General features: G+C 40.4%; 1 protein-coding gene across 2 annotated transcripts in view; it reads left to right on the top strand.

Annotated features, from left to right (window-relative positions):
- The window catches only part of C6 (complement C6), a 78,436-nt gene that overhangs the window by 32,953 nt on the left and 20,132 nt on the right, over positions 1-25,351 (top strand). For both annotated transcript variants that reach the window (XR_013044721.1, XM_042261492.2), the window contains exons 7-13: positions 3,419-3,619; positions 7,958-8,198; positions 11,834-11,956; positions 20,146-20,312; positions 21,563-21,788; positions 23,187-23,358; positions 23,659-23,770. Coding sequence is in view for 1 of the 2 variants with exons in the window: in XM_042261492.2 (XP_042117426.2) it covers positions 3,419-3,619; positions 7,958-8,198; positions 11,834-11,956; positions 20,146-20,312; positions 21,563-21,788; positions 23,187-23,358; positions 23,659-23,770 (1,242 nt within the window). In the remaining variant the exon portion in view is untranslated. The remainder of the gene's footprint in view (positions 1-3,418; positions 3,620-7,957; positions 8,199-11,833; positions 11,957-20,145; positions 20,313-21,562; positions 21,789-23,186; positions 23,359-23,658; positions 23,771-25,351) is intronic.

Genomic DNA, 25,351 nt, shown 5'->3' with positions numbered 1-25,351 from the left:
GGGAGTTTCCCTGGCACCAGGTTTTTCCCTAATCCAATAATGGCCCCCTCTATCAAGCTATCTCTTTCATTGTTCCCCCTCTCCCTCCCTCCCCTAAATCAGCCATCCTGATCCCTCATGTTCCCACCCTCTATCTCCTCCCCTCTACTTCTACCCCACCCCCAGTTTACCGAGGAGATCTCATCTATTTCTCCTTCCCAAGGCAATCCATGCATCCCTCTTAGGGTCCTCCTTTTTTATCCAGCTTCTCTGGGGCTGTGGTTTATAGCCTGGTTATCATTTGCTTTATATCTAATATTCACTTACAAGTGACTATACACCATGTTTGTCTTTCTGTGTCTGGGTTACCTCACTCAGGATGATTTTTTTTTCTAGTTCCATCCATTTGCCTGCAAATTTCATGCTGTCATTGTTTTTCTCTGCTGAGTAGTACTCCATTGTGTAAATGTACCACATTTTCTTTATCCATTCTTTGGCTGAGGGGCATCTAGGATGTTTCCAGGTTCTGGCTATTATGAATAATGCTGCTATGAATATAGTTGCACAAGTGTCCTTGTGATATGATTGAGCATTCTTTAGGTATATGCCCAAGAGTGGTATCATTGGGTCTTGAGGTAGATTGATTTCCAATTTTCTGAGAAACTGCCATACTGATTTCCAAAGTGGCTGTACAAGTTTGCACTCCCACCAACAGTGGAGGAGTGTTCCGCTTACTCCACATCCTTTCCAACATAAGCTGTTATCAGTGTTTTTGATCTTAGCCATTCTGATAGGTGTAAGATGGTATCTTAGTGTCATTTTGATTTCCATTTCCCTGGTGACTAAGGATGTTGAACAATTCCTTAAATGTCTTTTGGCCATTTGAGATTCTTCTGTTGAGAATTCTGTTTAGAGCTGTACTTCATGTGTTAATTGGATTATTTGGTATTTTGCTGTCTAGTTTCTTGAGTTCTTTATATATTTTGGAGATCAGCCCTCTGTCAGATTTGGGATTGGTGAAGATCTTCTCCCATTCTGTAGGCTGGCATTTTGTCTTATTGACCATGTCCTTTGCCTTACAGAAGATTCTCAGTTTCCGGAGATCCCATTTATTAATTTCTTACTCTCAGTATCTGTGCTACTAGTGCTACATTCAGGAAGTAGTCTCCTATGCCAAAGCATTCAGGGCTACTTCCCATTAAACATTACAGGTGAAAAACAAATTATCCCCAAGAACCATATATAGCTAAACATTTATCTTTTAGACTTCTCACAGATCAGGAGCCTTTCAGCCATAACTTTTTACATAGTCAGTAATTTTTTCTAACTGCCAGAAAAAACAGGTTACTAATTTCACTTTTCACATTTTAGAGTCTTGTCCAATTATCTTACCTAACCATGCAATTCTTTGTTTTCTAGTTACATGAAGTCAATTGTTTAAAGCTTTGTTTTAGCTATGGTGCACACTGAAACCTGTAAACACATTTCCCAATATCAAAAAAACTTGAGCTAACTCCTGGGACTCAATTGTTTTCCTTAATTATTAACTTAAACTACAGTCTATACAACTCCTCAAAAAACTCATAAGTCCTAGCTGTGTGACATTTTCTTGTTTCTATTTTCTTTCTCTGCAGATCCTGCTTTATCAGGGGTGGAGGCAACACTATGTCCTACTTTTACCTATATTAATTTTTCCACTAAGCTAACCTCTATCATAATCCCTTACCACCTTTGTTAAAAAAAAACCTTAATCCTCAAAATTCTATTTAAATTAACACTATTATTGTATTAAATCATTACTTCAGCTAAACTGTACAGCTTAAGAGGAAATCATCTTCACAGTAATACTTTTAATCACAAGTAAAAATACCCAATAGAATAGAATGTTTCCATGAGATAATCACACTACATTAAATGCAGTGGGGATCTCCCCCAACCCATTCACACCATGCCAGATACCAGAGAAAAAAATGACCATGGGAAACATGGAAAGGCACAGTAGCAGCAAGCGACATTCTAGAGCTGAAGCCCTTGGGGCTTTGCCCATCCAAGATTCATTCACCCATCAGTGCCTGTCATTCTGATGGGCCAAACTCTTGAAGCTCAGTTGCCACTGCTGTTCCCCTGACTGGCCATGGGCAAAAGAGAGTGCAGATAGGGTCATAAAGCATCTCTTCCCACCCTCTTTAGTCTCAGTAGTAGATCTCTGAATATACTTTAAATTAAATCCCATACCACACTAGAATCCCAAGCAGTCTTAAAAATCGACCTCATCATTGGCAATGTCATAAAGAAACACTTTACTCTGTATAATTAAAACATGCAAAAAAATAGCCCCTTTGGGGACTGAAGAGATTTGGGCTCAGTGATTAAGAGCACTTACTGTTCTTGCAGGGAAGACGAATTGGGTTCCCAGCACTGCATGATAGCTTGTGACCAGTTTCCACAGTCATGAGGCCTGCAAGTGGTGCATAGACATGCACACAAGCAAAATACTCATTCACGTAAAGTTATAAAAGGTAGAGGTCCTTGGCACATGCTGCTGCCGAAGAGCATAAGGATGTCTGTGGTCTGTGCTGTTGCCAGAAACCGTGTAGAAGTCCATGATCCATGCTCCCACTGATTGTAAAGAGCAAGGAAGGAAGCTACTGTTGCAGTGGGATAGGTGACTGAAGACTTGTAGTTGAGAAAAGGGGACATAGAAATCTTCTGTGACAACCCCTACCCCATCCCCAAAACAACAGCCTCGACAAGAAGAGAAATCTTAAAATCATGATGAGGATACTATAGTGTAGCTCTGTACAACTGATGGCTTCCAGACATAGTGTAGGCAGGGAAGGACTCAGTTTTCTTTAAGGGGCTGGCCACCAGGAGTTTGACCATGCTCCAGTGAGTATATGGACAACACAAGTTGGATACATTTTGTGTCTTCTTCTTCTTCTTCTTCTTCTTCTTCTTCTTCTTCTTCTTCTTCTTCTTCTTCTTCTTCTTCTTCTTCTTCTTCTTCTTCTTTTCCTCCTCCTCCTCCTCCTCCTCCTCCTCCTCCTCCTCCTCCTCCTTCTCCTCCTTCTCCTCCTCCTTCTTTTTAGGGGAGGTCACAAGGAGTAGACCTGGGAGGATGGGGAAGTGAATATGATCAGGGTTTGTGATGTGAAATTCCCAAATAGTCAATAAAAATATTATATATGTGTGTATATATATGCATATAGATGTGTGTATGTGTACATATATGTATATATGTACATATACATATATGTAAATAAAATAGCTCTTGCAGCTTATCATCAAGTCTCAGGTTCTGTGTTCTTTCCTTAATCAAACTGCTCAAAATATTGCCTCTACAAATCTATGCTTACCTATGGAATCCCATTAGTATTGAATCTACCACACTGGATTCTCTCCCTAACTAATGTTATTTTATATGTATTTTGTTGGCCAGGTACAAACTGTAGAAGATGATTTGAAAACAGATTTCTACAAGAATTTAATCAATATTGAAAATAAGAAAAATGAAGCTCCTTCGTTTTCAGGTGAACGGAAACAGTCTTATGGTGTGCCAATTTTGTTTTCCTCAAAGACAAGTAGAAGATTCCAACAAAACTCAGCCTTCAAGGAAGCTATCCAAGCCTCCCACAAAATGGTAAGGAAAACAGTTCCTCATCATTCATTCTTTCTTCAAAATTAGGGCCTATCCAGGCAACAAGAAGCTGAACTTAAATAGACTCGCTTTTCATAACTCTCACTTTGAAATATAAAGGGATGTTACGTCACCATGCTTCCCTTCTCTACAAACTGAACTGTGCGAGGTTTTTTTTTTTTTTTCAGTTTTCTGTCCCATGCTGTGGTCAATGTGCTTTGTTTTCAATAAAATTTAAGGCTTATTTTTTATTTTTTTATTTATGTATATGGATGTGTGAGTGAGTGTATGCCACATGTGTTGTGTGGATACCCCCAGAGGCCAGAAAAGGATATGGGAACACCTTGAACCAGAATTACAAAACAACTGTGAGCTACTAGATGTGGGTGATGGAACCAAATTTAGGTCCTCTGGAAAAACAGCCAGTTCTCTCTCTCTCTCTCTCTCTCTCTCTCTCTCTCTCTCTCTCTCTCTCTCTCTCTCTCTCTTAAGAAATTTTTTTATTCATTTTACACATCAATCAAAGATCCCCCTCTTCCCTCCTCCCACCCACTCCCAGCCTCTCCCCAACCTACCTCCCCCAACTCCCCCCCACAAGAAGGCAAGTCCTCCCATGAGGAGGCACATTTAGTAGAGGCAAGTCCAAGCCCTTCCCCCTGCCTCAAAGCTGCACAAGGTACCCCATCATAGGTAGTGGGCTCCACAAAACCCACTCATGTACCAGAAATGGATTCTGATCCTACCACCAGGGGGTCCCCCAAGCAGATCAAGCTACACAATTGCCTCACCATGCAAAGGGCCTAGTCCAGTCCCATGCAGGTTCCACAACCGTTGATCCAAATTTCATGAGTTCCCACTAGTTTGGTTTGGTCATCTCTGCAGGTTTCCCTATCATGATCCTGATGCACTTGCTCATAGAATCCCTCCTCTCTCTTCTCCTGGACTCCTGGAGCTCTGCCTGGTGTTTCAGCCAGTTCTCTTAACTGCTGAGACATCTAGCCTCAGAGAGGGCTTTTTTATAAAAGCATCAATAAATTATACAAAGTAAAAGATTTCATTATTAGATAATTGCCAGTGATGGGGTTATTTTTTAGACTGCTTGTGATTTAAATGTATTTTCTTAGTTGTTATAAATATTTTGAGACGTTCATATATGAGTATTTATAGCATTTCTACCCTTCCTTTACCGCTAACTCTTGCCCTGCCACTCTGCTCCCTCTCAAATTCAAGGCATTTTCTTCTTTAATTGTTACTGTTACAAAAGTCTTTAGCCTATTGAGTCTATTTAGTGTTGTTCACATGTACATGTATTTAGAGCTGATACTTTGAGATTTTATAACCTATTGGATGATTTGTCCCTGGGAACAACTGATTCTCTCAGCCGCCATTGATTGCCTGTAGATCTTAATCTAGGGGGTAGGGCCTTGTGAAATTTACTCCATTCACACTTGGGCATGTTGATTGGTGTAGTCTTTATGCAGGTGTTGTTTAGGCAACAAATAATGTTGAGATCTCATGGACTGTAATTTCCCTGTCATGTTTAAAATTCCTTTTAAAAACTTATGCATTCATTTATTGTGTGTCTATGTATGTGCGCATGTGTCCTCACATGTGAATGCACACCCTTCACAGTATATGTGCAGAGGTCAGAGCACAAGTTGTTAGCGTTTATTCTTTCTTCCTATCACTCTAGTCTCAGGGATCAGACTCAGGTCATCAGGCTTGCTTTAACTAACTGAATATGTTTCTTATAAATCACATATAATAACTGTCTTTTTTATGCAATCTGCTTCAGGCTTTCTATAGACATATAACAGTCCCTTCTTTTAATCCATTAATTCATACTATCTAGGGATCTTGTCTTTGATCAAATCCTCATGTCACCCTAACGAAGCATCCATAGTTACACAGAGTTGTCTCACAGTGTAGCACAGAGAGGGAAGGAGGTGGGCAAACTGAAGAAATGCAGGTAATCTTCAGGTGGTGGCCTGACTTTAAGATAGACTTCACATAGTTGGATATAAATGTTTTAAACATACTAAAAAGCACACATTAAAAACCCTGTTCTGTGGTAAATAGCTATTTTTTATCTCAATAGTCTTCCCCAAAGTCAAAACCTTGGGGCTATTTACAGCTTAAAGTACATGAAATTGCTGCTTTTCAACCAGTCTGCCTTAAAATTGTCGCCCTCGTATGGCTCAACTCAATATCATGATGAACATAGAAGACAGAGTCCATCTGAATAGAGCATGTCCTTATTCTAGTCTATCCAAGGAGAAAATGCTACTGTGGCCTTTCTTAGTCTGCAAATACTGTGAGTTGAACCATACCCTTCCACTGAACCCAATGTGTGCTGTGGTTTTGTTTTGTCAATCCCAGATCTGACTAAACTTATTCACTGGGCAGAGAATCACTTCAGAGCCAAATCATAATCAGTTCTGTGAGGCTTGGTGAATCTCTCATTTACTTTACACAGCTTAAACTACACAATATAATCCAGGCACAGCAAGATCTTATGAAGGGGTGAAATGTGTTTACATTGCTTGAGACTCTGGTATAATGTACCTTCTTGGTCTAGACTAGCCAGTTCCAGCCTCCATACAGTTGCTGTGCATCATGCCTGTGCTTCTGCTACGTGGAGCTGTCAAAGTCAAGCATATGTTTCCCTGGATGTCCTCTGTAATGAAAACTGTAAATATTGAACCTCCAAAAGCATGCATTAAAGATGCTTGGCTCCTCCCAAAAGCACAGAGATACTCCAAGTTTGGGGACTGTTGGACAAAGTTCAAGTGTAAAACTTCATAAGTAGAGTTGGTGGGCACACCCTGAAACATAAAATCCACAACAAAAAAGTCTTCCTCTGCCTTGTTCACTTCTACAACGAGTGCCTCTGACATAACAGAACAAAAATTAAATTGAAGACAAGAACATATGGAGAGAAAGAGTAAATGACAGCTCCTTTTTATCCTTGCAGTGTTTTTGGTATTTGCATTAGCGGTTTTTGATGTCATAATTATAGCATACAGGAAAATGACTGGTTTATAATTAACAGTTACAATAAAATCTTTTTTGCTAAAACATGGTAGTTATTCTGTTACCATCACTTACATAACACAGTTTGTTAGAATTGAGAGATCAGATAGAATACATAATTTGTAAACACAGTGTACCTGAATATGCTCATAAATGCCAGGAGTTATGTGGGAGAATGCAGAGGCATGAGACCATAACACAGTATCAACTGTTTAACCTCAAATTAACCTACATAATAAGAAATGAAGAAACAAGCAGATGTGTTTGCAAAAACACAGCAATTAAAAAGAAAGCCTTCTCACTTTTGCATATGGGTGGCAGAGTTGAACTATAAAGAATTAGTTTAATGTCATTACTTAGTGACAGAAAATGTGGTGTTCTTTGGCATTGAGGGTATGAAATGTCATCTGGTGCATATTTTCTTCATCTGGCAGTAGACAGCTGAAGTCTACGGAATTTAATGCTTCTTTGTGATTAGTGAATGTAACTAGAGTTTTCCTGCCTTGCCCACAGTCGGGACAAACCTTTGTCACCCACCAGTCCCACAGCCGCTCAGACCCAACCAAGTAAACACAGAGACTTATATTGCATACAAACTGTATGGCCGTGGCAGGCTTCTTGCTAACTGTTCTTATAGCTTAAATTAATCCATTTCTATAAATCTATACCTTGCCACGTGGCTTGTGGCTTACTGGCATCTTCACATGCTGCTTGTCATGGAGGCGGCTGGCAGTGACTCCTTCTGCCTTCCTGTTCTTTTATTTCTCCTCTCTGTTAGTCCCGCCTATACTTCCTGCCTATCCACTGGCCAATCAGTGTTTTATTTATTGACCAGTCAGAGTAATTTGACATACAGACCATCCCACAGCAATTGAATATCATGCACAACACTTATAGCTGGATCTTTTTGTCATCTTTTTTTTTTTATTTTCAACTATTTGCATTCAGTAAAAACTCACTGGTGGTACAGCTGTGCACAGACAGTCATAAAGACTGACATTGCTGATCACTGATCTCTTCCTTGGTAGAGAGAGCACTCAAAGCTACATGGTGTACATTATTGAGATAGTCTCATCTGTTTAACACTTTGAACATTGCGGGAATAGATGCTGGAGTGGGGCACGGAGATTACAGCTTGTGTGTGAAAACCTGCAATAGAGTTTAATTATTTTCATGCTGTGGGAGGAATGGGGCTAATGAGAAGTTGACGACATTTCAAGAATGGATGCCTCACATTATCATTATCTCTGTCTTCATTTCCTTAGTTTGACCTTTTTTTCTTATGCTTTTTTGTCCCTTTTTTCTTAGGATTCTAGCTTTGTCAGGATCCATAAAGCAATCAAAGTCTTAAATTTCACAATGAAAACGGCAGACCTGCAGCTTTCAGATGTCTTTCAAAAAGCCCTTCACCATCTGCCTTTAGAATACAACTCAGCTTTGTACAGCCGGATATTTGATGACTTTGGGACCCACTACTTCACTTCAGGCTCCCTCGGGGGCAAGTATGACCTTCTCTACCAATTTAGCAGCCAGGAGCTTAAGAACTCAGGTATGTGGGCTTTTCTTTGTTTGGCTTGACAACAACATGGGATACATCTTTTCTCCTAACTCCTTCCCTCTAATGACTCTGCTTTGATTTTATTTAGATCTTTTTTGTTGTTGGCAAAATTGAGATGAAGAATAATCAAAGGCATATTATGAGTTATTTTCTGGTTACCATTATTTCCCAATGAAATAAACAAAATAAAATAAAAATATTAAATAATGACCAAAAGAAGAAGAAAAAAGTATGTTTAGCCTCTGTGGCCCAATGTCAGACATGATCACTTAAGGGAGATGCTTGTCAGTACCTCAAGAACACAAAAGAAGATCTTCAAACTTTTACATAATTTACTTATAACATTTGATAACAAATAACATATCACAAAATTTACAGCAAATTCAATAGCAATTATTCTCTTTTAATGATTTTAGGTAATGACCTGATGGTGTAAGACAAAGGGACAGAGAAACAAAGGTTGAGATGAGAGAGGAAGCTAAAAATAAACCCTCACACATATTCATATACACTAGATATACACACAGACATTATATATATATATATATATATATATATATATATATATATATATAGTATTTACAGCATACAAATGCACATGGCTATAACCCATATATCCAGTACCACTGTGTGTTCAATATTCTTATGCTATGGATATTTTTATGTTCAGAAAACTTTTGAGCTACAGTAATACTGCCGTGCAATCTTAATTATGAGGAAAATGAAGCATACTGGGACAGAACAAATGCTACTAGAATGGAATTCTCCATGGAATGGGCTTCCCTGCATGTCCCTCTCTGAATGAACCTTCTCTTTCTCACCTTCTTTATCTAGGAATAAGATTAAAGCTAGATTGAGATTTAAGGTATTGTTAGACTTTATTTAATAGCAATTATACCTCTTTTCATTCCTTTTTGAAAATAGCTTGGGTGCTCCATGGTACTTCTCCCTCGAGAATACAATTAAACCGAACTGTGTTTTGTTTGCACCCCTTTACACTCTCTTTCCTCTGTTGTTCGGTGCCCCATCAATATGCTAAAAACTTGAATAAAAGTTGATGTTACTTCAGCACACAAGGTGAAAGAATTTCACAAACACGGTGTAAACTGTAAATAATGGAGATATTCTAAACAAGAGGGTAATTTTAAAGTCCCTTTGTGAGGAAGTCATCTTCTGCTCTGAATTTGAGGAGAAAAAAATAATCACCTCAGTATTTCTCAGCATAATGTTTTTTTAAAATTATTTCTAAGCCTTTACTGTATGTTAATAAGACAAATCTTTGAGCATAGTGTTTTGACTGGTGCTGCTGGCCTGCTCATTCAAAAGAGAACGAAAGGCTACAGAAACACTCATTCCTTTGCCAAAGCATAGAGACAGTCAGGTGTGACAGATCAGGTACCACAGCACCAGGGAGACTCCCCCAGTTAATATGTGCAGAGGCCATGCAGTGTACCACTCTTAGGGACCAAAGAGCATGCGCAAAAAGTCACTGCTTCTTTTATCACTGTCTTGTCAACACCATGGAACAGAATCATCCTTCATTTCTTTTAGGGAGCATGCGTGGTCCTCAAGTATATGAAATTAACTTTGCCCTCAGGTAAATCATTGTCTTATAATTAGTCATATAACATTTAATTCTAATTTATAACCTTTAAAAAATCAAATGAACAAGAAAAAAGAACTGTAAACTGTAGATTCACGAAAGTGCTACCATTGCTTCATATTTTGACTTACAAAAACAATGTTACCAGATGCACATATTTATTCCTCAAGACTGAATGAAATAGCATCTTCTGTGTTAGAGTTGGAAATGCAAACACAAGGGCTTCATACTATGTTTTTCCACTCCTAACACATAACAGGTACCTTCAAATGTGTCAGACTTAAAACATAAAAAGTAAAAGAAAATTGAAAGCTGACCTAATTCACATCTACTTCCATCTCCTCTGGAAAATTTGTGCCTTCGTGCCTTCGCTTTGACATCAGACCCCATCCGATGTACACCGAAAGCTCTCACAGTACTTGTCTCTGTGCATTGTAATCTGTAGCCATAAGTGCCAGAATTCGGTAAAGCCTTTGCTCTAAAGTGGTTAAGAGCTGGCGTTACAGCCGATCTCCCGTGCACAGTCAGATGTCTTGGAATTCTGGGAAGAACATAGGAAGCATCAATTCCCTTCACATTATCCCAGATAAGCAGTACCACCTCCACTCTCAGGTATTCTAGATCCATCTCCCTGTGCCATCCTAGCCTCACAGAGAGGCTCTCAGGTCAGTGAGCATGATTGTAGGCATTGTGATGGAACTGATTCAGATATTCGCTTGTCAAAAACTTTTTTTTTTTTTTTTTTTTTTTTTTTTTGGTTTTTTCGAGACAGGGTTTCTTTGTGTAGCTTTGCGCCTTTCCTGGAACTCACTTGGTAGACCAGGCTGGCCTCGAACTCACAGAGATCCGCCTGCCTCTGCCTCCCGAGTGCTGGGATTAAAGGCGTGCGCCACCACCGCCCGGCAAAAGAAGGTTTAAAGGTTTTGGGGTTTTTTGTTTTTTTTTTTGTTTTTAAGATTTCTTATACATACCAGTGCTCTATCTGCACGCATATCTTTATGCTGGAAGACAGCATCAGATCTCATTACAGATGGTTGTGAGCCGCCATGTGGCTGCTGGGAATTGAACTCAGGACCTCTGGAAGGGCAGCCAGTGCTCTTAACCTCTGAGCCATCTCTCCAGCCCCTTGTCAAAAGCTTTAACAACTGATGCTAAGACATTGGCAAAGGACAGGGATTGGTAAAGGTCTTCTAATGGAATGGTTTCAGCCTCCAAACATCAAGGTTTTTACATGACAGTAGAGAGCCACCCAATGAAAGCAGTCCTGGGGATCTGGGAAGATGTTAATTCCAACTCCCAACCTGAAGAGACAGAAATTATGTAGGACTGTCTTCTTTGAGACAGCAGGAAAATGGCACCAAATATAGATTTGAATTCAGATAAGGAGACAAAACAGCCAACAAAAGAGTCTGAAGAATTCATCAGTCAAGACTTGAGAATTTCTATTATAATAAAAAGGTTTGAGGAGGAGGAGGAGGGATGGAATGAGTAACCGGGTCATGGGAAGGAAGCCCTAATAAATATGAAAATGAACATTGAGGGAAGGATGGGTGGCACAGGTTCATTCTTGAGACCGTGCACAAGTGGCTCACACCTCACCAAGACAGCTCCGAGTCCAAAACGTGGGTCACACCGTGAGACGCAGACTTAATGCGCAGGGCTACCCAGAAGCAGTGCACAGCAGAAAAAAATAATCCTTAGGGTCCCTTGTGTACTGTGGCAACAAGGGCAGGTTGGGAGAGACAACAGGCCTGAGGGATGGGCTTCAGTGGCCTCACCGGTGCTTCCCGGGACCAGTATCGAGGGTGAAGATGATGGGAACTCACAGAACCTCTTCCATTTGGGATTTCCTCAGGACCTGTGTGAGGCTGAATCTCCAGGCAAAACTGTCCATTAGAGCTGAGCAGGTTAGAAGCTGATGACAGTATCCAGCCGCATGACAGTGGCCAGAGCCACGTGGCCGTCTTCCTTGAATTCTCAATGGTGCGTTCTCAGGGGCTTTTGCCTGTATTTCACTTTCTAGGTCTAACAGAGGAAGAAACCCGGAACTGTGTCCAGTATGAAACAAAGAAACGCTTTCTCTTTTTTACAAGCACCACGAGAGAACAGCGGTGCACAACGAATAAGCTGTCTGAAAAATACGAAGGTAACAGCGCTCTCTCTGCAGTTTGTCCCGTGTGTCCCGAGGCTGCGCATCATTTACCATATTGCACATGACTACTATGTCTTCATTGATATTATCTGTCTGCCTCAAAACACTACGTGCTGTGAGGGAAGGTGAAAATAAAATATCATTAGCACTACTTAAAAAGTAGAAACTGGGTGGGGGTGGCTCACGCCTGTAGTCCCAGCACTTGGAAGGCAGAGGCAGGCAGGGATCTCTGTGAGTTCAAGACCAGCCTGGTCTATAGAGCAAGTTTCAGGGTGCCCAGAACTACACAGAGAAAAATCCTGTCTTGAAAAAAGAAAGTACAAATGACTGAGGTGTTCTTTTCCTTATTCTTAGTCTGTTCAATTCAACGAACAGTATATTGAATTTTCCCATAGGTAGAACTCCTCGCCAGACTCTTTATCAGGCATTGGAAAGTAAACATGAATATAAACCAGACTTCCCCTCTAAGAAAGCAAGGACATGTAGGTAGCCAACCATTAAAAACACAGACTTGCAATCAGAATGCTGGAATCCATGCCACCTGTCACCAAAAGGCACATGTGCAGAAGCAGGAATTGAATCTTGAAGTTTTCCTTTATTGAGACCTGAGATCTAAGGAGGCAAAAGACAGTGTGTTTTTAGAAACTGTCTTATGTTTCTGACCAGCGAAGTTTATAAGGATGAAGGAAATGGTTATGGCAACTAAAAAGCTGCCGATCATACCAGAGTTTAGTCCCATCCCTCTGGTCAGATGGTCGTCCACATTTCTGAGACTTGAGGTGGACGCCTGCTGTTATCATTCCTTGCACTACTCCCTTATTCTCTGAATGTCTGGACTCAGGCACTTCTTAGAACACTGAGTTTAATTAGAGTTTACCTGATTCAGGCATGGATTCCAGCAGTGGTGTCTGGGCTGAAAAGTAGGATGGGGAGCTGAACTCAGAACACACCAATCGTTAACGATGTGGTATTAAAAACAAGTGTGTGCTGATTCCTTTTCATAATATTCCATCTTACAGAAGTAACTTTAGAACACAGAATATGAAAGTGCCCCTTGGGACCTTGTCCCTCACCGACGCCCATTATTTCATATTTATAAGATCCATAATGTACAACGGATGGCATCCTGACACTATGCAAACTGGCTGATTGTCCCCAAAGCTCCTGACCACTGAGGCAATCCTCAGGCATAAATGTGCATGTGGGAGCACACACAAGCACTTAGACCTTAGTGTGAACATTTTTTAAACACCTCTATGTCTGAAACAAATATCATAAACACAATACAAAGAGGAGCCGAGATTAGAAGGCATTCAGTTAGTGTCAGGTAATCATGTGTGAAAACCATTTTTCCAAAACCTCTTGGCTTTAGTTCTTTTTGGAAAGACTGATACAGAAGACTCTGTTCTTACTTTGACTTTGAGAAATGGTCTCACCATGGACAGCCTGGGCTGTTTCCTAACTCATTATCCTCCTGATTCAACCTCCTAAGTGGGAGGATTACAGATTAGTGTTACCATGCACAGTGTATACTTATTTTGATTCTGGAATTTGTACTCTTATGTCTGGATAATTTTTTCTGAAGTCATTATTGATTTATCATCAATGGTTGGATCTTGATTGTCTCTCATTACCAAGGTGAGATGGTTTGATCCGATTCCATGTTGGGATATCTAAATTACATTCATGACATTATAAAACAAATTAAATCACCTGTTCATATAGTCAAGCTATAGTTTTATTTTGTTTTAATTTGGATTTTTTTAGAATCTCATACATGAATCTTTTATTTACAATATTTCTGCCCCTTCTTATAACTCCTCCAACTCCTCTCATGTCCCTCCTCCACACTCTCAAATTTATGATCTCTCTTCTTCTATAACTGTTACTACATATTTATACACATACATGTTTATTTATATGTGCGTGTGTGTGCGTGTGCGTGCGTGCGTGTGTGTGTGTGTGTGTGTGTGTGTGTGTGTGTGTGTGTGTACATAAAACCTACTGAGTCCATATAGTGTTGCTGATATAGACATGTCTTTAGCGCTAACTACTTGGGATTGTATAACATAGGAGGACATTCATCCCTAAAGGAAACAGTCTCCCCTCTCATCAGTCACTGATTGCCTGTAGTTCTTCATCTAGAGGTGGAGCCTGGTGAAATCTCCCCTTCCACCTGGCATGTTGACAAGTGTTGTCATTATAAGGTCTTGTTTCATCAACCATACTGAGATTTTATGGGTTCAACTTCCCCGAGATGTCGAGGAGGAGTTTTATAGCAGCAAGAATTCTGGCTCTCTAGATTTGACAATCTTTCTGGCCCCTCTTCCCCAATATTCCCTTAGCCCTAGTGTAGGATTACATTAGACATACTAGTTGGGACTGAGCACCCCGTGACCACTTAGTCTCTTCTTTTTTGCCAATTGTAGACCTTCATAATAGCCCCTGTCTGTTGCAAAGGGAAGCTTCTTTCTTGAGGGATGAGAGCCAAGTTTCTCTGTGGATACAGGGATAACTATTTAGAGGGGGCTTTGTTGGCTATAAACTGTAAAGTTTTGTTGTCATTGTTGTAGGACTTAGGCAGGCTTTGTGGCTACTGCATTTTTAAAGACTCTTACATATTAGTTTCTTTGTTTCAAAGACAAAAGTCTGAGAGTTAGTCAGAATCCTACATTCTAGTAAGTGTTGTCCAAGATAACAGAGACACCAGTGACCTTCGACAGTGAGCCATATTGTTGTATGCAGAAGAACCTAGAGGAGAGAAAACCAAAATTCTTTTTATACCAACCTTACTTGGGGTTGGAGATACCAAGGGCATTTGCTCTCTGTACAGCTGGGGGAGAAAGCAAATGGCTGCTTTCTCTTTTCCAGAAAGGCATAAGGGCTGTTAGATCAATTTTTCAGAATATTTTCCCAGGAGGCTGTCACAGGAATGAAGCCTGTGCGCTCCTACTCAACAGTCATAGCTCTGAAATAAATCAAACTGAACTGACTGAACAGAAAGGTACCCTTAAGAGGCCGTAGAGGTCTCAACCCAAAGAAGGGAACAAAATAGGCCTGAAAGCATTTTTAAACCAGAGGCAAGGGTGTCACGATCTCATCTGGACTTGAGGCTAAGGCCTTGCATCTTTCTCTGCAAAGCTAAAGTTTTCCAATCATCTAAAAAACTCACATTTTCTCATATGTCTTGGAACTATAAGAAACTTCTACTTTATATGAAATTTTTCTTCTCCTACTTTGCCTGACTTATTGATTGCTATTTATTTTGCTCCAAACACACAGGAGTACAATCGCAGAAACTCCCACATCTGAAATTTGCAATCTCATGAGGAATACAGATGAGAAACAAATAGAAGTATTTTTATTGTAATAATTAATAGACAATATTAAATATTGTATTTGACTATATCAGTGGTATATATGTGTGTTAAGCATAAACAAAATGAGGATAATTAACTGGCAACTACATTTATACCACAGTCCACCCCCCCAAAAAAAAGAAAGAGAAAAAACAGTATGGAAAGCAGACAAGTAATTTCATAATATAAACTTAAAAACGGGATACTGTGCTGGATAGTTTTATGTCAACTTGACACAAGCTAGGGTCATTTTAGAAGAGAGAACCTCATCTGAGTCTCTCACCAGGCTGGCCTGTGGGCAAGCCTGGGGATTATTTTCCTCAATTGGGTCTACTGAACAACTTCCCACCAATGCTCAGAAACCGACTCTCATGAACTTAGTGTTCCGTGCACAAAAGGAAGATGTGAAAGTAGGAGATCAATGCATTGAGAAGAAGAGAACCCGTGGTTCAGAGAAGGGCATGAAAGAGAGGAATGGGGTGTGTGTGAAATGACTAAAATTTATTATGTAGAGAACAGTCAACCATTTTTTCTCAATTGAAGAAAAAGTAGGAAAATTCACACATTCACAGATAAGGTTTTCTATTTCCTAAACAGAACCTAGCCTATCCCTCAAATTCCCATTCCTTCTAAATAGTAGAAAAATATAAAATTACCAGTGTAAAGTAAATCTATTATTCTGGCTTTTAATTTTCAGTCAGATATCGGACCCTGACTCATCTCCTTTGTTAACCCCCAGGGCTAATCTCAGTGTGTACTTGTTTGTGCACACGCACACTTGTTGAGGGAGCATCAGGGGGTACTTAACATCAGAGAACAAATTGGATCTTTGTTATCCTGTTGTCTTTCCATATCCTGGTTTCCTCTCACGTGCCGTTTCCCTGCTCTGGTACCTGTTGCCATGCATAGGTACCCAGTCTCGTGTTGATGATCTTTCCTAGGCCTGTGAAGAGCCTTGGAACAGTCCTCCTCCCAAGGAACATCAGGACAGTCTATGTCCATGCAGATTCTCACTCAAGACTTTCTCGCCTTCCTCTAGGTTTAAGGAAGTCTTGACTATGTTATGCACATAACAGAGAATTATTTATGTTTTTTAAATCAGCACTAACTTGTGTGCCATGTTAGATAAAAATATTCATTCACATACTAGTACTAGAGACAAATTAGATACAAATTTGTTTCTGTCAGATTCCTCTTATCCCTGCAATCCCTCCTAAACTCAACTCCAAGTAATAGAACCCTCATTCTCCACTGAGGAATTTATCAAATCTAAATTCTCATTCATCCTATTGCTCAAAACCTTTTTCTCCTTTTGAAAAGGAAAATGGCCCAAGGCATTGTGTATTTTTATCATCCTATAATTAGTATTTAAATTTCCTCTTCTGAGTCACAGGAGGCTTGGGTTTTGATATTTAAATTCAAATATAAGAGCTGGACAATTACTTTTTTCTCTCAGGAGACTGGTCCTACACAGTGAAAATTGTGGCCATCCAATCTATGACTCCCACCAGATTTACAAAGGTGGATTTGCAAGTTCAAAAGACAAAGCTTGCCTCTTTTTCCTCTGTTCTCTGACCCAGGGCTGTTTGTATGCAAAGCCCATGATGGCTTGAATCAGGAAAGAAATGGAGAAAATAGAGTTTAGGAACATAAGCAAAATAATTAATATCAAGGGTTTAACCCAGCAAGTAAGTAAAGAACTGAAACAGGGAAACAGGGGATCCAATGAGGCAGTGAGAACAGAACTGTTGAGTATGTAAAAACGCTGAACAGTGCATGCCTTTAATCCCAGCACTCAGGAGGCAGAGGCAGGCAGATCTCTGTGAGTTCGAGGCCAGCCTGGGCTATAGAGTGAGTTCCAGGAAAGGTGCAAAGCTACACAAAGAAACCCTGTCTTGAAAAACCAAAATAAATAAATAAATAAATAAAAATTAAAAAAAAAAACACTGAACAAAGAGAATGAGGAGTATTTCTGAACTTAAATGTTTACTATGCTATGTTACTACTAACAATGTGGTTTTTTTCTTCGACGTCACCAAATCTTGAAATTGTAATTTTTGATAGGTGGTCTAGGATGTCTTTCCCATCTCCCACCTCCATCGTTATAATTAGGGTCGGGTTCTTTCCTACTAGCTCATACTGCAAACTGTGTTCGCGGTATCATAGCATTCATCATACTGCAGTGTGTTTACTTCTTATTTTCTGTACTAACTTTTAAGAAAATCTAGGATGTTGTCATAGTCTCTATGTTCTCTATACTCTAAATGCTTAATAGAGTACTTCAGTAAACACATGAAAGAAAGAGAATTGATGGAGGAAAGAAGAGGGGAAGGGATTGAGGGAGGAGGGAATCAACACTGGTCAAGTCCTTACTGTATCCCAGGCACTGTTTTGTTGTATGTGAGAAGGGATCTTTGCTAATGTTTAATCCTTATAGCAGCCCTGAAAGACAAGTGTCATTATGACGGCCAGTTTGTAGATGAAGAATGAAAGCTCAGAGAGACAAAGAATAAATATCCACAAACCAATAACAAGTGTGTCAATTTGACTCAAGCATAAGCTGGTAAAATAAAGCTGACTTTTGAAAACAGCTTTGCTAGAAATTAAACAGTATTTGCACACCCAGCCAAAATACTTGGATTTAATCCTAGTAAAGACTCGAACTATCCCACTCACAATCAGTATGATGTTTATAGGTGATAGGGATAAAGCATGTTCCGTCTTTAGACTTGAAAACTGTGATGAGGTTAAAGGATTTTTTTTTTTCTGAGTTCTTAAAACTATAAAGAGACTCTGACATATCCAGTAAGCTGACATGGTGTTCAGTGCTTCCTTCAACTCCAAATAAACAAAGAAAAATCAGTACCAAGAAATTCACAGACTTAATATTGGACCGTACGTTCTGCAGGAAAAGAGAAGGGTGAGAGGGTAAAAAGTCAAATCAGAGAAGTCAAAACGGTGTTTTTCTGGTTATGACATTTTTTTTTATCTCTAATTCTACTTCCTTTATTAGACAATTTCAATATATTACTCAATCTTATAGTCTCACCTTTTATGATGTATATATGATACTTTCTTTTTATTTTATTTTATTTTATTTTACAATACCATTCAGTTCTACATAACAGCCACAGATTCCCTTGTTCTCCCCCTTCCTGCCCCCCTTCCCTTCCCCCCAGCCCACCCCCTGTTCCCACCTCTTCCAGGGCAAAGCTTCCCCCAGGACTGAGATCAACCTGGTAGACTCAGTCCATGCAGGTCCAGTCCTCTCCTCCCAGACTGAGCCAAGCGACCCTGCATGATGACATTTTTTAACATGTTGAGAAACTATCACCCTTGCAGGGCCCACTGCCTGAATTCAAACTTTGTCTCCAGTGTTGATTCACTATGTGATCAACATCAAGAGCTTAATCTTCCCTTGTCTAGGATTTCTCACACACAACATGGAAATAATCGTAGTGTTTACTTTCAGTGTGTATCTTGAGAATCCTCATTATGTGAGAAGAACAAAATCTGCCCTATGTTAAACACTGAGTTTGTACCAGCTAGTTTGACTCTGTAGTTTACCCTGTGACATACAACAAAAGGCTGCTAGGGATATAACTTCATGGTAGAATGTTTGCCTAGCAAGCAGAGGACCCTGGGTACGGGGAAACTGAATTCTGTTAAAACCAGCTAATAGTATTCTACTAACAATTTTCCCTCCTTAAGACCCCACGCCCAGCATATATAACTTTTACTGAGATCAATCTGTTTGTGAAATATATGGTACCAATCTGAAAATTAGCTGCACGACACATCACTGTCCTGTCAATCAATACAACAACATCAATATAAGGTCAGGCACTAATTTATCCTCCCCCCAACCCCTGCTGTTCTACCAAAATAAATACAAAAATGTCTAAACATTTTTTATGTCTTCCCTTTGAAAATGATGAGACTTCTTTCTTCATGTGAGAGAGTACGTCTTCCATTCTACACCATCTCACCTGAGAATTTCTGAACAGTAGTGACATGGCTACCCTTCCTGAAAGTCTAGAGGAGGTACCAGAGTGATGGAGCTGACTCTTACCTGCATCACTGGCTGTCATGGTACCAGAGTGATGGGGCTGACTCTCACCCGCATCACTGGCTGTCATGGTACCAGAGTGATGGGGCTGACTCTCACCCGCATCAATGGCTGTTATGGTACCAGAGTGATGGGGCTGACTCTCACCCGCATCACTGGCTGTCATGCCACTCAGTTTAGTTTCCCTCTTCTCACCTCCTACTCATGTGTGAAGGTGCAAGTTTAAAAACAACCTATCACTGTTTGGGAGTGGGGGTTGGCCAGCTAGTGACAGTTTCTAGCATAGCAGTCGGCAAGTCCGTGGTGTGAGTCATTCCATGGACCCCCAACGTAGGGGAATGTTGGCTTCCAATAGTGAAGAGCCAAAGAGTCAGAGACTAAGGTGCATTTCCATCCCACTGCTGCCTGTTGCTAACTGCGTGCTTCAAGAACAAATTGCTTTCAGCCTTAGCATCTGCAGTGACACTAATACCTACTTAGGACTGTCGAGAGAACTATGTAAGATACTGTGTGTGATGAGCCTGGTGTGTGCCCTGTGCTGACTAAATGGTGCCATTGGCACCATTACTGTAATCTAGATTATTAACCCCCCCCCCTGTAAAGATAAGGAATGTTCCTTCCCTCCTTTCTCTGAGTTCACCCATTGGTACTACCTAACCGTGTTCTCTACATGGCTCTCCTGCGAAGACTGACTTGTCTTTAAAGTATGAGTTTTCAATAAAATTGAATGGATCGTTTTCTTCCATATCTTGCAGGTTCTTTGTTGCAGGGAGCAGAGAAATCCATATCCCTGGTCCAGGGTGGGAGGAGTCAGCAAGCAGCAGCCTTGGCCTGGGAGAAGGGGAACTCTGGTCCAGAGGAGAAAGTCTTTTCTGAGTGGTTAGAATCAGTGAAGGAAAACCCTGTTGTGATTGATTTTGAGGTGAGACGGGAGAATGTTAGGGCTAAGAGGGGTGCAGCAATTTGTCACCAGCTCAGACTGCAAGCCACACAATTCTCTTTCCATTTCCTTTTCAGATGATAAACAAAATGCCTGTTTTTAATATACAGGCATGACGTATCTTTTTAAAAATGTTAGATTGCACATCTATTACCTTTAAATTTTAAGTGAGCATTCTAGTACCATATTTAGAATTATTGGCATGCATGAAATGCTGAGAAGAGGAATTTAGTGAATAACATTGCTCATACATGCCTGGGATTAGCACTCTTCATCTCCCTATGGAACAGTAATATTCATTTTTGTGATTTTCATGCGACTCCACTTTTTGAACACATCAAGAAAATTTTAGATCCATTTGATTTCCAGTTTCCATAGCCATAGATTTGATTTTCCAGTTTTGTATTTGTTGTAATTAGACAAAAAGGTGAGTTTTGCTGTTCATCGGGTACTTTCTATAGTATTATGTCATGTAGAGTCAGATTTGCCTATGACATAACTACATTTTAAGAGGCTTCCCAAAGCTATTATGCTTATTCATTTAAATACAGAAAGAACAGTTGAGTCATTCTAAACACGGGATCCTTTACATGAAGCAGGAAAACATGTGAGTTCCACAGATGATGGTAGGAACAAAGCCGGCACTACACTAGATGGTTGCTTCTTTCGGCACAGAGTGAGCGCACTTCTCCTTTTCCTCCTGTTACCTGTGTAATCTGTTTCTACAATCCTCCCATTCACATGAATGGCAAGTTCACCATCCATTTCCTCCCCTGGTGCATTTCCTCAACTGACTCCAACAAAAGTACATCCATAGACAGAAAGCAATGAAACCTCTCCTCATCCTCTCCAGAGCTCCCTGCCTGAATCAGTTAATGAGGTAACGACAGAGCACTAATGAGCATTAGTAATTCTTGGTGACCTGCCTCAGCACTTTAGCTACTTGTATTTGATGCTTAATAAATAACATGATACAAGCCCAAATAAGCAACATGTGACTCCCTCCCCTGTGGACATGCAGCGAATGCTTAATTCGAAGCAGTTTGCACTCGCCCCCAGGCACTGGGCTTTCCTCTTCTGGCTCAATAGCCCAAAATCTATACTAGATTCTCTAAAAATTCCTTGGAAGTGTGAGGTTTTCTGGTAAGCACTGATTCGATGAGAACTAGATTGCAGTGGTAAAAACAACGCCCACGTGGAAGTGACTAGAGCTCTCTGTCACCTGTCCTCAGCTCGCCCCAATCACCGACTTGGTCAGAAACATCCCGTGTGCGGTGACAAAACGGAACAACCTCAGGAAAGCGTTTCAAGAATATGCCGCCAAGTTTGACCCTTGCCAGTGCGCTCCGTGTCCTAATAATGGCCGTCCCATGCTCTCAGGCACGGAGTGTCTGTGTGTGTGCCAGAGTGGTACCTACGGGGAGAACTGTGAGAGGCGGTCTCCAGATTACAAGTCCGGTAAGTGCCAGGGATTGATTGTGAGGTCAGTGCCTTGCCCACTCAGAAATATATTATAGCTTGACAAATTTAAGCAAAATAAAACTCACTAGCAACCTCCACCTTATTAACAAGCCTCCAAAAATTAGATTCCGCCGGGCGGTGGTGGCGCACGCCTTTAATCCCAGCACTCGGGAGGCAGAGCCAGGCGGATCTCTGTGAGTTCGAGGCCAGCCTGGGCTACCAAGTGAGTTCCAGGAAAGGTGCAAAGCTACATAGAGAAACCCTGTCTCGAAAAACCAAAAAAAAAAAAAAAAAAAAATCGGGTGGTGGGTGGTGGGTGTCTAGAACAGCAGCTGAGACCTTACATCTAGAACCGCAAACAGGAAGCAAAGAGAGAACACCAGAAACAGCACGCAGCTTTTGAAACTTCAAAGTCCAACTCCAGCAACACACTTTCTCCAGCAAGGACACCCCTCCTAAGCCTCCCCAAAACAGGGATAGCAGCCAGGGATCAGATATTCAAATGTCTGAAACTGTGGGGTGCATTTATTATTCAAACCACCGCATACTTATACTGGAGAATTATATTATTATGTGTGTTATAATGTATAAGCAGGATGTTCATAAAGGGATAAATTTTGCCGCAGGCAAAGATTTCATACATGGCTAAATATATTAACTCGAATTTTCTTTAGAGGAAGGGAGAAGCCTAGGAGTGGGAATATGTTCTAATACCTATCAAAGTGTAATTTGATATTTATTTCTGTCTTATTCAATGTTCTCTTGCTATGAAGATATATCATGATACCATTGCAACTCTTAGAAAGGAAGTACGTAATTGGGGCTTGCTCACAGTTTCTGATGTTTAGTCCACTAACAACATGGCAGGAAGCATGTTAGCTGGGAATCTGAAGGCAGCAGGAAAAAACAGAGGGCATGGCTTGGGCTTTAGAAACCTCGAAGCCAATCCCCCAGTGACACACTTCCTTCAACAAGGCCACACTCCTAGTCCCTCTCGGGTAGTGCCGCTCCCTGATGACCAAGCATTCAAATATGTGAGCCTGTGGAGGCCATTCTTAATCAAACCACCATAATTTTGTTCAGAAAATTTTATCATTTCTACATATATGTGTATATATGCACATACATGTGTTTGTCATGCATGTGCGTATAATATATTACTGATATGTTTATTGATGATTCAAGTGATTCATAGCTTTTGCTATTTTATTCATGCATTTGAGAACGGGAAAAGTAATCAATGTATCTCCAGACCCCTTCCGTAAATAAGTTCATTCAGTCCTCACTGTAAAGTGATAACGTCCCACAAAGCAAATGTGAAGAAACCAGGCTGTCCTAGCTTCAAAGCTCAATTTTTTTTGCAGCAGGATGGCAATGGGTCTTCCTCTGTTGCAGACGCAGTTGATGGAAACTGGAGCTGCTGGTCATCCTGGAGCACGTGCAATGCGGCTTATAGGAGATCGAGAACTCGGGAGTGTAATAACCCTGCTCCCCAGCGAGGAGGGCAGCGCTGTGAGGGCGAGCAGCGGCAAGAGGAAGACTGTACATTCTCAATAATGGAAAATGTGTAAGGTTGGGTGCAAGGGAACCAAGGATCACTGGTTGGCATTGACTACTGTATAATAATAATAATAATAATAATAATAATAATAATAATAATAATAAAAACACTTAGAATTTTAGATGTGCCTACACAATGTACTATTAAAGCACCAAATCTGCCCCTATGCTTAGTTCACTAAGCAGTGGGTTCTCTCTATTTAATCAGTATCTGTATGTTATAAATATGCAGACAGAGTGGGCATGTTGCTTTAATATATGTATGTATATATATGTGCACGCACACTTATCTATTTTTCCCTTTTAGGGGACAACCATGTATCAGTGACAATGAAGAAATGAAAGAGGTAGACCTTCCTGAGAAAGAAACAGATTCAGGGTGTCCTCAGCCAGCTCTGCCAGAAAATGGATTTATCTGGGTAAGCATCCTAACCATAACTTTTGGCTTAAAGTTCAAAAACAGAACTTGAAACATATGTGTTTTCTCTTCATTGGAATTATTTTCCTACTTTAAGAATATGTTATCTCAAAAGCATAAAGGAATATCCAGAAATTCTGGGACACACTTTCATCATGAATTCCCAGAGGTATCTTCATGCCTGCTTGTTAGTCAAGGAAGAGCCAGGTGACATTTTCCTTTGTTCCACTCGGGTCATAAGAAAGCAGTAGACTGTGTTAGTAGAGAATGGAGCTTCAGCACAGGGTAGGTTTGGATGGCTGTAACAGTCTGCAACTGAGACCTGGCTGTTTATTTCTGAGTCGGAGTGAAGTAACATGCATCATCTAAGGCAGATTCTCTGAGATATAAAGGAGACTTCGATATAACGATTTGAGGTGTTGAGTCTATATTATCTGTTTAGGTTAGAAATCTGTAAAATCCTTGAGCAATCAATACAATTGCAAGTCAGGGTTTCTCTGTTGTCCTGTTCTCTGTTCTCTGTTTCTGTGTTGTCCTGGCTGTTCTTGAACTCACTCTATAGAACAGGTTGGCCTCGAACTCATGTAGATCCACCTGCCTGTGCCTCCCAAGTTCTGGGACTAAAGGTATGTGCCACCACTGCCCAGCCTAATGTTTTTTTAATTTCATGTTTTTCATCAAACCACAATATGTTCCTATGCTTTTTATAAGAAGTGAGCACTCACTGTCACAAATGTCTGTGACTTTAGATATAAATATATATATATATATATATATATATATATATATGTGTGTGTGTGTGTGTGTGTGTGTATAAATATATATATAATGTTAAAATTGATCACAAAAGGCATGTTCTCTGTCAATTTTACATTTTTAAACTGAATAAAACCTTTAAATTAATCCTTTTCCAACAGTACATTTATTATGAAAACTCAGTAACACAAATCTCTAAACCCACTCTCACAGATATCCATGGCCAATAGCCCATATTGTATCTTTTAATGTACTGTACCTAAAGGTCTTAAGAGGAGGCATTTTGGAAGGAGGTAATTTCAATCAGTCTTTATTCCAGAGTAGAGAGCTCAGTCTCACCAATGCAATGGAGGGTATATTAAAACACAGATCAGCCACTTGCATTTTTACAGTTTCTGGTTCACTAGCTCTCAGGTGAAGCCCTGTCTTACTTAGGGTTTCTATTGCTGTGAAGAGACACCATGACCATGGCAGCTCTTATAAAGAAAAAACATTTAATGTTGGTCTAGCTTACCATTCAGAGGTTTAGTCCATTATTTTTGTGGCTGGAAGCATGACAGCATGTAGGAAGACATGGTACTGGAGAAGGAGCTGAGAGTTCTACAACCTGATTGGTAGGCATCAGGAAGTGAGCTGAGCCACTAGGCCTAGCTTGAGCTTCTAAGACCTCAAAGTCCACCACCCTAGTGACACACTTCCTCCAACAAAGCCACAACTATTCCAACAAGGCCACACCTCCTAAAAATGTCACTCCCTGTGAGCCTATGGGGGCCATTTTCTTTCAAACCACCACAGGCCCCCAAAAAGCCAATATCCACAAACTCCC

Source organism: Peromyscus maniculatus, chromosome 15 (genome assembly GCF_049852395.1).
Source record: "Peromyscus maniculatus bairdii isolate BWxNUB_F1_BW_parent chromosome 15, HU_Pman_BW_mat_3.1, whole genome shotgun sequence".
Classification (NCBI taxonomy): domain Eukaryota; kingdom Metazoa; phylum Chordata; class Mammalia; order Rodentia; family Cricetidae; genus Peromyscus; species Peromyscus maniculatus.
The sequence above is the reverse complement of the archived record's forward strand: the minus strand, read 5'-3'. Positions and strand labels throughout refer to the sequence as shown.